This window comes from Gigantopelta aegis, chromosome 3 (assembly GCF_016097555.1).
Source record: "Gigantopelta aegis isolate Gae_Host chromosome 3, Gae_host_genome, whole genome shotgun sequence".
Lineage (NCBI taxonomy): Eukaryota > Metazoa > Mollusca > Gastropoda > Neomphalida > Peltospiridae > Gigantopelta > Gigantopelta aegis.
In genome coordinates, this window is record NC_054701.1 from 32514125 (window position 1) to 32527251 (window position 13127).

At 39.5% G+C, this 13127-nt stretch overlaps 1 protein-coding gene across 1 annotated transcript; it reads left to right on the forward strand.

Annotated features, from left to right (window-relative positions):
* The first annotated feature begins 898 nt into the window (after positions 1-898).
* On the forward strand, positions 899-9303 carry LOC121367899. Its single transcript, XM_041492348.1, has 4 exons — positions 899-1044; positions 5891-5999; positions 6802-6953; positions 8134-9303. The coding sequence occupies exons 1-4, from the start codon at positions 996-998 to the stop codon at positions 8244-8246; spliced, it is 423 nt and encodes a 140-aa protein (XP_041348282.1). The 5' UTR covers positions 899-995; the 3' UTR covers positions 8247-9303.
* Positions 9304-13127: the final 3824 nt, after the last annotated feature.

A 13127-nucleotide genomic window follows, 5' to 3' on the forward strand; every position in this document is an offset into this window, starting at 1 on the left:
ACATTCAGTGATGGGACAGTTAAACATTTCGTTTTGTATTGAAAATCTTCTGTTACTTACACTGACAAACTATGCATCAATTATATCCGGGGGGAGGGGGCGGGATTTAGCTCAGTCGGTTGAGTGCTCGCCTGAGGTGCTTGCATCGCAGGATCGAACCATCTCAGTGAATCCGTTCAACTGATTGGGTTTTTCTCGTTCCAACCAGTGCACCACAACTGGTCAAAGACCGTGGTATGTGCTTTCTTGTCTGTGGGGAAGTGCATATAAAGGATCCCTTGCTGCATTAAAAACATGTAGCGGGTTTCCTCTGTAGACTACGAGTCAGAATTAACAAATGTTTGACATCCAGTAGCCTATGATTAATTAATCAATGTGCTCTAGTGGCATCGTTAAACAAAACAAACTACTTCTTCAATTAAATCTGGTGAGACGTAGCCCAGTGGTACAGCGCTCGGTTTCGGATCGATCCACGTCGGTGGGCCCATTGGGCTATTTCTCGGTATGTGCTATCTTGTCTGTAGAATGGTGCGTATAAAAGATCCCTTGCTACTAATGCAAAAATGCAGCCTGTTTCCTCTGTTTGACATCCTATATGATTAATAAATCAGTGTGCTCTAGTGGTGTCATTAAACAAAAACCAAACAATTAAATACAGTGTCTGAATTTGTTTTCTTATTGAAAGACACGTATTTTCTTTTATTTAAACACATTTACCAATCGCTAAACTTTTTTTTCCGAGTATAATCCACACCCCTACTGGGAATTTAATACAGAGAGTCTTGTGACTTGAATATCGGCCATCTTGTGACTGCCAGAAATACTCCCATCACAATGGAAGCACGGACCGTGAATCACGATTATCGTCCTGTCATGCCAAGTTAAATAGCACTACTTCTGATAGACCAGTTTAGTCGTCAGTTAATACTAGCACCTGTGTGGATTCATAGACTACGTTTATCACCGGTTCAAGAAAGATAACACGGACAAGAAGCATGTTTAAGCTAATAGCTACCCTGTCGATACTCCCCTTACTTTGGCACGGTGAGTTGTGTTGTGTAAAATACAACATATACTAGAACTTGTTTGTAACCTTTTAATAATATTATAATATTATGTAACTTACTGGAACTATATCGCTGAGCTTATTTAGTTATTAGTAAATTAATGAATGAATTGTGTTTAATAATTTTGCTCAAAATTATATGTTAAATTTAGGGTCGAATCTAGCGGTAAGGCTCATATTGGCTGAATGTCGAGCGTGCGTGCGATCCGGCTACAAAAAATCGAAATATAGGCCCCTATTAGTTTCAGTGAGATCGTCTAGACTGGATACGTGTGTTTGTAAAAAGCATGCGGTTAGGCGCAATAAAATAATCGTATATGGTGCATATACCAAAAAGGCAAGCGGCAGACGCAACAGCCGGACCGCACGCACGCGCCGCATCCAATCTATATGAGCCTTTAGTACAGGAGGGCCGTTGACTCCCTCCCCCGTCTTGAAATAGTGTCCTTTTATATAGCTGGAGAATATCATATCTTTTTGTGCCCTGATTTTTTATTCTTACTGCCACGTACACTCCAGTTAGTTGAGACTGGTTACGGCACTCTGGGGGCGGGACGTAGCCCAGTAGTAAAGCGATCGCTTGATGCGCGGTCGGTCTAGGATTGATTCCCGTTAGTGGGCCCATAGGCTACTTTTCTGGTATAAGAAAGGCTGTTATCTTGTCTCTGGGATGCATGGTAATTGGTGCATATAAAAGATCCCTTGCTACTAATGAAAAAAATATATAACGTGTTTCCTCTCTAAGACAAATTACAAATTACCAAATATTCGACATCCAATAGCCGATAATTAATAAATCAATGTGCTCGTGTGGTGTCGTTTAACAAAACAAATTTTAACTTGTTGGTTACGGTCCTATTAATAGACGATGTTTATGACGTGTAAGATTCAGATTGTGGGTGGGATCCACTTGGCTAGTTAGCTTGAGTTGCCTCAAGTTTGGAAGACACTCCAGCTACTGGCTTACGGGATCCAGATGACTCAAGGATCCATTTGGATCGAGGGATCTGGATGGTTTGTGTGATCTACATAGCTCGTATGATCCAGTAGGTTTGTAGGGTTCAAATGGCTTGTAGCATCCAGATGGCGTGTAAAATCCAGTTGAATCTTGGGATCCAAATGTCGTGTCCATAAAATAGGAATGTCCGTTGCGTTTGCAATTGTAATACAATAATTGATATAGTTTTACTAAAATGTCCGGTGAAAATAAAGAAAGAAAGAAAAACAATAGAAGAAACAAATCTTAGACGACACGTTAATACATTGTGATGTTTTAAACAACGGCAGCGACACTTGATCTTGGAGTGAGGGAGAAACTCCCGCTGCCCCTATTTAGGCTACTCTAACCGAACAAACGAGTACATATATTATGCACTTTCCCATATATGAAACAACACGTACAATAACTTATAATATTACCTGTTGTTGGGCTCTGGTTGGGACGTTAAAAACATGACTGATCCATCGAGGGTGATTAGTTTTACGACTATTTGTGTCTCGGGTTAGCGTCCTTTAAATAAGCCATATTCGTAAACACTAACTACGTTTATATCACGAAAGTAATAAAAGAAATGTTTTATTTAACGATGCACTCAACATATTTTATCTGTGGTTATATGAGAATTAACTAGGTCTGTCCACAATATCAAATACATTGTGGATAGGCCGTGTTCATTATTGGTCGACGATTTGGTTAAGTACTGTAGAGATAATAAAAGAGGAAACTTCGATTAGCAGCAAGGATCTTGTATATGCATCATCACACACAGGATAGTACATATCACGGCGTTTGTTTACGCCAGTTGTTGAGCACTGCTTGGATCGAGAAATAGCCCAATGGACCCATCGACGGGGGTCGATCCTAGTCCAAGCGCGTATCAGACGAGCGCTTTACCCTCTCCCTCCCTCAATCTCGAACGTGAGTCACCAAATGTTAATAAGCATTGGGATGTTTTGTTGTTGTTGATTTTTTGTGTATTTTTATTTGTTTCGGTTGTATGTTTGTGTGGGGTTTTTAAGTTGTTTCGTCATTTCTCATACTACTAAATAAAACAATACCTTTATCGAGCTGAATGTATACAGGGTTTTTTCTGTAACCATTATCCAGTTTTCCAGAATTCAGCAACTTTTGGGCAGTCATTAAAAAAAGGTGTTGCAGTAGTGGTTGCTGATGTTAAAAGTTACAAGTATGCCTACTGGAATCAAGATGCATGTATTTTATTTTATATAAAAAACCAACATATTTACTGGTATAATCCTATGAATTTGTTTATATTAAGACCATAGTAAAGTTGGGTACTTCGCTTTTTCTGTTTCTTACACATCCTCAAAGAAAACTAGGTTTAAAAGATATATTGTTCAACTAAAACGTTTTTAGACCCTTATGTTTTTATATATAATACTAGTAGATCTTAGAGCAATAGCAATGAGTTTCGGTAGTGTAACATAATTTCAGACTGGTGTGTAAGTCATCACCGTGAAGCAGCCAGTCAGATGTCTTACAGCTGGTTGTACTTCCACATGTGGAATATTGCCGTGTGATATCACAAAACTAACACGGTGTTATCTTCAACGGGTGTGAAAGAAATCTTTAAACATTTCTAATAAAATTTTCGTATCGGTAAACCTATTGACTGCCAACACAATGTGTTTTGTCAACAAGCACTCGTTGCTTCAGATTTTCAAATTCGACTTGGAACGATTTCAACAATTCCTTGTTCACTGCCCGAGAATCGTGATTTCGATACACCACTAGGAGAGCACTAGACACAATATAGCTCAAGGACAGCATGCTATCATGTTTCAAGCCTTCTTTTAAACTGAATCATTCACCCGTCTGTTTTGTCAGAGATAAGTGCCAAGAAAAATAAAGACAGTTTATATTCTTATCCATACAAATGTCCGGGAACATTACACCTGTAACGTGTTGATGACGGCGAGCGCTCTCAGATGCTAGCGATTAGTTAAGTAGATATTATAAATAGCATAGCAAACATCTTCGGGCATTCGCCCCACTGAACACGGCTTGCATAAATCTTGGGGTCCCGTTCCACGAAGCAATTTTAGCGCTAAGATCGCCTTAAGTTCATAAAGTTATGTACTTAGGTGATCTTAGCGCTAAGATCGCTTCGAGGAACGGGGCCCTGGGGCCTAATTTGTATTGCACTTCGAGATGTTAGAGATGCGAGAGTTTATAGTTAATTAGGACCCTTGCTCTATCAGCTCGCATCTGAAACTGACAGCTCCTGTATTCTTTTAGTGGAGTTTTTCTTAGGTGGGGGGTTTTCTGGGGGTAAATAATATATATAATAATATACTAATGTATAATAGTATACAGGGGTAGGTTTCGCTTTATTATTGTTAGGATTTTAGAGGTGCGGTTTATTATTTTGTTGGAGGGGTCCTGGTTGGTTAAAATTTGGTGATAGTGGGATATTCTTCTTCTTCTTGGACGATTAATATTATTTTGTTTGTCCAGCGTGTCATTGCCGATCAATATTAAGCCATCCCTATACTGTATAAAGATTTGAAACTATAAATAGTTGTTGCTATCATGTTAGTGTGTGTGTGTGTGTGTGTGTGTGTGTGTGTGTGTGTGTGTGTGTTTGCCGTGGGGCTAGCGTCATCCTGCGTGTAGAATCGCCATTTCAGGATGTTTGGCAAGTCATGTTTGTGTGTGTGTGTGTCTATTGCAGTGGGGCTGGCATCATCCTGCGTGGAAAATCGCCATTTCGGGATGTTTGGCAAGTCATGTTTGTGTGTGTGTGTCTATTGCAGTGGGGCTAGCATCATTCTGCGTGGAAGATCGCCATTTCGGGATGTTTGGCAAGTCATGTTTGTGTGTGTGTGTCTATTGCAGTGGGGCTAGCATCATCCTGCGTGGAAGATCGCCATTTCGGGATGTTTGGCAAGTCATGTCTCTGTGTGTGTGTGTCTATTGCAGTGGGGCTAGCGGCCAATCTAATTAAAATTAGCTCCACTATTACATGTGGATCTAACAGCAGCCAGTTGGAGCTCATGTCCACCAATCCAAACCTTACTTGCAGAATCATGCCAGTGATTTGAAAATAATTTGAAAACATTCCGAATTATCCTGAGGGTATACGACATGTTTCATGTGAATTACGAATGCCTTATTTAGACCAGTAGAACTAATTTTAATCAGATTGCTAAAAACACTGCGTAGTCTCCAAGTAACAGTTGGTCTGTAAATAATAATTTAAATATTGACCAATTACACTTCGCCTTTTATAACGTTATTTGGGAGCATACAAATTCTAAAAATATCGGGCGAGTCTATTTTAGTGGCCGCAGTACAGCGAACCATACCAATACGTACGGGATGGGTTATCAGTCTTCAATTTTACATTACAAATTATTTATTTATTAAAAAAACTAAAAACTAAATCAGTCTTCAGTTTTACATTACAAATTATTTATTTTATAAAATAAAACATGTTTTAAGGCATTCGTAATTCACACGAAACATGTCGTATACTCTCAGGATAATTCGGAATGTTTTCAAATTATGTTTAAATCACTGGCATGATTCTGCAAGTAAGGTTTTGATTGGTGGACATGAGCTCCAACTGGCTGCTGTTAGATCCACATGTGATAGTGGAGTTAATTTTAATTAGATTGGCTAGCGGCATCCTGGGTGAAAAATCGTCATATCGGGACGTTTGGCAAGTCATGTTTGTGTTTGTGTCTCTATTGGAGTGGGGCTAGCGTCATTCTGCGTGGAAGATCGCCATATCGGGAAGTTTGGCGAGTCATATTTGGGATGTTTGGCAAGTCATGTTTGTGTGTGTGTCTCTATTGCAGTGGGGCTAGCATCATCCTGCGTAGAAGATCGCCATTTCGGGAAGTTTGGCGAGTCAACTCGCTGTGAAAACGGATGTTGTGACGACATGTGCTGCCCGAAAGACATGGGGTAGGTAAACTTGGAGAACATTCATTAGCTATCTTACAATAAAACTGCTAGTATCTGTTCTGCTACTCCTTCTTCTCCACTACCATCTCTTCGGGACGTTTGTTTTATGTGCGTGGGTTTTGGCGCGGACGAGGTATTGGAGTGGTACGTGGTAAACGGACATATGGAAAATCGATTCAGTGGTCGTTTCTATACAGGTGGTGAGGATCGCGTTATACCAGACTATTCTTCATCTACCTTCTTTTTTTTCTTCTATTCTTCTACTCTGTTTTTACCTCTTTATTAGCTGAGAGAGAGAGAGAGAGAGAGAGAGAGAGAGAGAGAGAGAGAGAGAGAGAGAGAGAGAGAGAAAGACAGACAGAGACAGAGATACAGAGAGAGACATACGCACGCATGCAGATCATCGTAGCCAGCTGATGGCACTTGGGGGAGGGAGGGGCAGTCAATTTTAATGAAGGGGACATGAATTAAGACATACGATCCAGCAGATTCCAAGGGGACATCCTTTTTAACGTGTTCAGGGGGGCGATCGCTATGACACACCAATGTCTTTCTCGTTCCAGCTACTGCATCACGACTGGTATATCAAAGGCCGTGGTATGTGTTATCATGTCTGTGGGATGGTGCATATAAAAGATCCTTTGCTACTTATGGAAAAATGGAGTGGGTTTCCAGTCTGAGACTATATGTAAAAATTACCAATTGTTTGACATCTAATAGCTGATAGTTAATAAATCAATGTGTTCCAGTGGTGTCGTTAAACAAAACAAATTTAAAATTGATTTTGTATTCTATTTTTCAGAGTTATGCCTATGATTGGTCTCATTGCCGGGTGCATCATCGTCATCGCCATTGTGATTGGTGTAGTTATCGTCTGCGTTAAGAAATACAACCGACCTGGCCGCGTCATCACAATGCAGCCCGAAAAACCGAAAATCGTTGTGTACCACACCGGTAGGTGTCTCAGCCCAAAATGTCCCAACTGCCCAGTACGTCCTAATTATGACATCATGGGCCGAACACCATAACCAGCCCAAGATGTCCTAATTGAGACATCTTCGGCAGTGCTCGGCCCAAGATGTTCCAAGGACGTCTTGGGCCAAGATATGCCTATTTAAACGAGTTTTGGCTGCCATGTATAAAATAAAGATATTAATGCTTTAATAAAACCAGATCTTAAAGGTACATGTACTTTCATTGAACAGTGGTGGGTTGTTTTTGTTTTGTTTGTTTTTGTGTTTGGGTTTGGGGGGTTTCGGAGGGGGGGCGGGGTAGTAAGGGAGTTGTTACAGTTACAGTTGTTAAAGTTAGTCTCGCCTGACATCACTTATTGATGCAAAATACAAACACATCTGTGCACCTACAGTTATAAATGGTTATCGGCATGTACCTTCTAATACGCACTGGACAGAACCGTATTTAATGTGTCGACGCTGTTTAACACACGTGTGTCGATATGTTTTTAATACTTTTACGAACTAAAATGAACAGAGGTAATTCATTTTAGTGTCTTATATTAATTAGCGACGATATGCTAAAGGATATTGAACAATGGCAAGCGACATTAAAAACTATAATCTAGCTCAGTCAGTAGAGCGTTCACCTGAGGTTCTTTGGTGGAAGGATCGAATCACCTCAGTGGATCCATTTTCTGATAGTGAATTTTCTCGTCCCAATCACTACTGATATATCAAGGTCCGTGGTCTATACTGTATACAGTAGTTGTAGTAGTAGTAGTAGTAGTAGTAGTAGTTATATTAGTAGTAGTAGTTGTTGTTGTAGTGATGGCAGTAGTAGAAGTAGTGGTGGTGGTAGTAGTAGTAGGAGTAATTGTAGTAGTAGTTGTAGTGGCAGTAGCAGTAGTAGTAGTAGTAGCCGATGATGAATAAATCAATATGCTCGTTAAACAAAACAAACTTTATAATTTATTCCAAATGACTAAATAGTAAAAGCCTACTCGAGATTACCGCTTTAAATTTATAGTACAGTTTCTTCGTTGGCATAGTAACATAAAATTTGTACATCAACTGTCTTTTTGTCAGTTAATGTTTCTTATCATTCTAATAGTTGCTGCAGTTGTGGTTGTGGTTGGATATGATGATGACGACGATACATTTTTATATTTATTTTACAGATCAGCAAACTGAAGACAACCAGAAACCACCCGCTTATCCTCCACCTGCCTACATGGAAATTCCTGATAGCAGCATGGAAAAGAAAGATGGCCTCCCAGCTGGAATTTACTAAATACCGGAAGTGAAATTTTCACAACTAGAGTGATTTGCACAAAAATTGAATGTGAACTAATTCGTTTTAACAGTACTCAAAATGTAGTCTTGTTAATTAGGTTTTTTTTTTAAATTTTGAGTGTTAAAATAGTTTAATTAATTAGTGAAATTCAGTCCGAAATGACTAAGACGGAATATTTATTTTAAAATAGGTGTAGCTGTGTATGTGATGTTCATTTAGTGTTGGTTGAAAATCTAAAAAAATAATAATAAAACTTAAATAAAAAAAAATTAAAAGCATATGCACTGTATATGAGGTTTTTTCTATTGAAAAAGGTATGTTTATAAAAACATATATATTTCATACAAGTTAAATGGCTGACATATAACAAAAGATTTTCGTTGTTGGAAATTCTGTTGGAATGCTTAAAATTCAGTAAAAAGATACGAAAGAAATGTACCCTCTGTAAACCACTGGCAGCTTTCATTCACAGAAGAGGGACATATTATATAGGCAAGTAGGAGAGTTGTATGTCAGAACAGAAGAGTTAATTGTTTAAAAGTATTCATTACTGAACTCGTGTCACTTTTTTTTATTGTTAGGCTATCGGTCTCCGCTTTGTCACTGTTTAATGTCTGCGTTTATATTCCGAAGGGAAAAAAACAAAAACACGTTTTCCTTGAACGTGGTAACAGCTGATACGAAGACAATTCAGATTTGTTTTCTTTTGTTTGGATGAATCTCATTATACTAGTTCCGACTTATATTTGTGATCGTGTGTTTGGTCGACGTGAGATAGATGTATGCCATGTGTGTATTTGTTTTTAGGTAGGACATTGTTTGGTACAGATTAATGACTTTATAAAATAAGCTAAATATATTATTTTGATTACACTGTATTTTTTTTAATACATTTTTCATTTACCCCGATGTGATTTACATTAAGCATTCAAACTTTATATGTTAATGATGCCATGAAGTATTTATAGGTAGATTTTTGACAGTTTTACGTAAACTGGTAATTTGCTGTGTACATTATATATTCGGTATTTTCATAAAATACAATGACTTTTAATATTTTTGTTGTTGTTTTTGGGGTGTTTGTTTTTGTTCTGGGTTTTTTGTTGGGTTTAATTTTTTTTTTTTTTTTTTTTTTTTTTTTTTTTTTTTGTTTAGTGGTTTTGTTGGGGGTTTTGGGGCGGTTTTGCTGTTGTTTAGTGGGGTTGGAGGATTGGGTATTATTGTGTGTGTGTGTGTGTGTGTGTGTGTGTGTGTGTGTGTGTGTGTGTGGCAATGTGATGCTTATTCAATATATTGTTTGGTAAATAAAACTTTCATAATTTTGGACTAACAAGTAAATTGGTTGAAATAAACTGAATTTATATTTCAAGTGTCTAGAGTTCGTAGTTATTTAAATGGAAGGAAGTCTATGCCTACCGACAAATCATATTCTAACAGTTTGTCGGGGACGGGGTCTATGTAGCTCATTAGTAAAGCACTCGCGTAAATGGTCCCTTAATTTCCTGCTTTATATTTCTCGTCTCCCTCTTCCTCTACCCCTCTCTGTTTCTCTCTATCTCTCTCTGTTTCTCTTTCTCTCTAGGGCGAGACGTAGCCCAGTGGTAAAGCGCTCGCTTGATGCGCAGTCGGTTTGGGATCGATCCCCGTCGGTGGGCCCATTGGGCTATTTCTCGTTCCAGGCAGTGCACCACGACTGGTATATCAAAGGACAGTGCATATAAAAGAACCCTTGCTGTTAATCGAAAAGAGTAGCCGATGAAGTGGCGACAGCGGGTTTCCTCTCTCAATATCTGTGTGGTTCTTCACCATATGCCCGACGCCATATACCCGTAAATAAAATGTCTTGAGTGCGTCGTTAAATAAAACATTTCCTTCCTTCCTCTCTCTCTCTCTCTCTCTCTCTCTCTCTCTCTCTCTCTCTCTCTCTCTCTCTCTCTCTCTCTCTCTCTCTCTCTCTCTCTCTCTCTCTCCGTCTCTCTCTCTCTGTTGTAGAGTAAAGAAGTAAAAACAGAGTAGAAAGATAGAAGGAAAAAAGAAGGTAGATCAAGAGTAGTCCGATATACCGCGTTCCTCGCCACTTCAGTATGTGTGTACTTGCGTATGTATGTGTCAGAGTGAGGTGTGTTTGTGTGTGTGTTTACGTGTGTGTGTGTGTGTGTGTGCGTGTTTGTGTTTGTATGCGTGTACGTGTGTGTGTTTATGTGTACGTGTGTGTCTGTGTGTGTGTGTGTGTGTGTGTGTGCGCGTGTGTGTGTGAGTGTGTGTGTTTGTGTGTGTGTGTGTGGCTGCATGTGTATGTACGTGTCTGTGTGTGTGTGTGTGTGTGTGTTGTATGTGTGTGTGTGTATGTATGTGTGTATTTATGTCGTGAGTGTGTGTGTGTGTGTGCGTGTGTGTGCGTGTATGTGTGTTCTAATACTTTATCGAAGTAAAAACAATCAAATCATTATCCGATTGTATCAAAACAATGATGGTTATCGTTTTAATGTCGCATCTGATTAAAATTAGCTCTACTGGTCTACCAGTAGATCTAACAGCATTGCGTGGACTCCCATGTCCAGGTGACATTTCATCTATAAATAACAGTTTAAATATCGACCAATTACACTTCGCCTTTTATTGCGTTATACGGGAGCATACAAATTCTAAAAATATCGGGCGAGACTATTTATGCAATAGGCGAAATTGTTGGTCTATTTCAACATTAAAAAGCAGGGGAAAAGTGCAGTAATAAACTCTGGATTGTATACTAGTATAAACAGATTGTATGGCTATACCATCACGGGGTTGTTGTTTATTTCGTCTTGAAACGAATTTTATATAAACAGATTTATTGAAATTAGTTTTTGGCATACTTCGTAATTCACCCGAATCATTTCGTATACCCTCGGCATAATCCCGAATGTTTTCAAATTCTTTTCAAATCACTGGCATGATTTTGCAAATAAGGTTTTGATTGGTCGAATAAAAGGTCAACTGGACATGAGCTCCAACGGGGTGCTGTTAGATCCACAGGCAATAGTAATTAACCAGTGGTGCTCATTTTAATTAGATTGTTAATGCCGTGGACCACCAGCGCGAACTATTTGTTGTACGAACATACGAACTGATTATGTTTTAATCTATTTATTATTGTTTTTATCTATTGTATCAATAAAAGTTGTTAACTTGTGGAAGGGTGAGGTAATGCCTTTAAAGAATATGAACCACGCAACCATATAGGCTATAGATGACAAAGTAGCGTGACTCCATAGCTAATCAAAATACTTGAATGAGACACTACAATACTTTCAAAGAATATGCTAAGACACATATTCATCCTGATAAAACACATCAGAAACGGTTGAAGGCTTCTATTGGTGAAGAATTTTTTTTATATATGGGGGGGGGGGTGGCACCAAGTATGTTTATGAGTATTCATTCCCGCTGTTACACGTGTTATGGAGTGACATGCAAATATATACGGTGGTGGTGGGAAGAAGGTGTGACTGAAGGCATGGCCGTTCTCTTCCCCTCCCATTGGCTACGTGTGAATATTTGCTAGCAAAATAAATAAAATACTTCTTTTGGTATGGCCTCCAGCTATCTGGAATGTCTGTCTAAGACGGTGGGTTACGGTGTTAGTCTAAGAGAAGTCGGTGTATAGTGTAACGGCCGAGACCCCCAGAATTAGCTCCACCCCAACCGGCGGTATAAGAAACTGAAAGTGGTCTATTTGAACCGTCTAGATGTCTAATTTTTGGAAATGGAGGTTGTAGTTGTTGATCTGCTGCACAAAATATTGAATTAAACCCTTATGTGCTGTAACGTGTGAAAACAATTAGGTTTTTTTTTGTCATTTAAGGTTATTTATCAAACTGTTAAACTTTTTGGTATTAGTAGGCCTATAATAATTATTATTATTTAAAATTGATATGATGTAAAACTAACCGCCTGTAGCCGATCCCAGTTTGTTGCCATATTACCTGGTCTGTGATACAGAGTTGACGAATTCATCATTGGCTTTTTTCTTCTTTTTTTTTTTCTTTTTTCTTTTTTTTTAATCCCAGTGCCTCCATTCCTTTCTCTCCTTTCAATTCCATCTCATTTCTTCCCTATCTGGCAACTCCTCCTATCTTTCAACTTCTTTCGCAGTCCACCTCCACATGTCAGTCCTTGTCTCTCCAATCGCGACAGTCTCTTGTGGCTATCTGTGCCACACACCTGCCATTCCACATCAGCTTTTAGCTGTGGGCTTAGTCTGACCACTTTGGGGAGTGTTCAGTAGTTACTTCTGGCATTGTTAAAAGACACTTGTAACCACCTACTATGCACCCCTACTATCGGTGCCGTGGGTTAGACCAGCTTTATTAGCGGCAGAGGACGAGGATGTCAGGTGGGTGCAGGGAAATACACAGAGACTGCACCCGTGGAGGAAGCTGAGACAGGTAGGCGATGGTGTGGACAGCTCAGAGTCGGAGGAAACTGACAGAAAGAGTCGAAACAGATTGAAATCGTGGGAGAAATTATTGGCTATTGGATGTCAAACATTTGGTCAATCTGGCACACGGTCTTCAAGGGAAACTCTCTACATTTTGTTTCCATTAGCAGTAAGAATCCTCTATAGACCAAGTATGCACTTTCCCAGAAACAGGGCAGTACAAACTGTGGGCTTTGACATACCAGTCGCGGGGCACAGGTTGAGACGGCGGGGACGGGGGGGGGGGGGGGGGGGTACAATCAGAGAATGGATCTACCGAAGAAATTCGAACCTACACTACAATCAAAGTAAGGGCCTACCTCAGTCAAGCACTCTATAAAATACAGAACTAAGTGGAAAAGCGCTCGCCCGATGTGCGGTCGGTCTGGGATCAATCTCCGTCGGTGGGCCCATTGAGG

Bases quoted from the DNA above. Each gene is read 5' to 3' on its own strand.
- LOC121367899 (XM_041492348.1), top strand. From the start codon at position 996: ATGTTTAAGCTAATAGCTACCCTGTCGATACTCCCCTTACTTTGGCAC. The intron at 1,045-5,890 runs GTGAGTTGTGTT...TCTCTATTGCAG, and splicing joins ACTCCCCTTACTTTGGCACG to TGGGGCTAGCATCATCCTGC. The intron at 6,000-6,801 runs GTAGGTAAACTT...TCTATTTTTCAG, and splicing joins TGCTGCCCGAAAGACATGGG to AGTTATGCCTATGATTGGTC.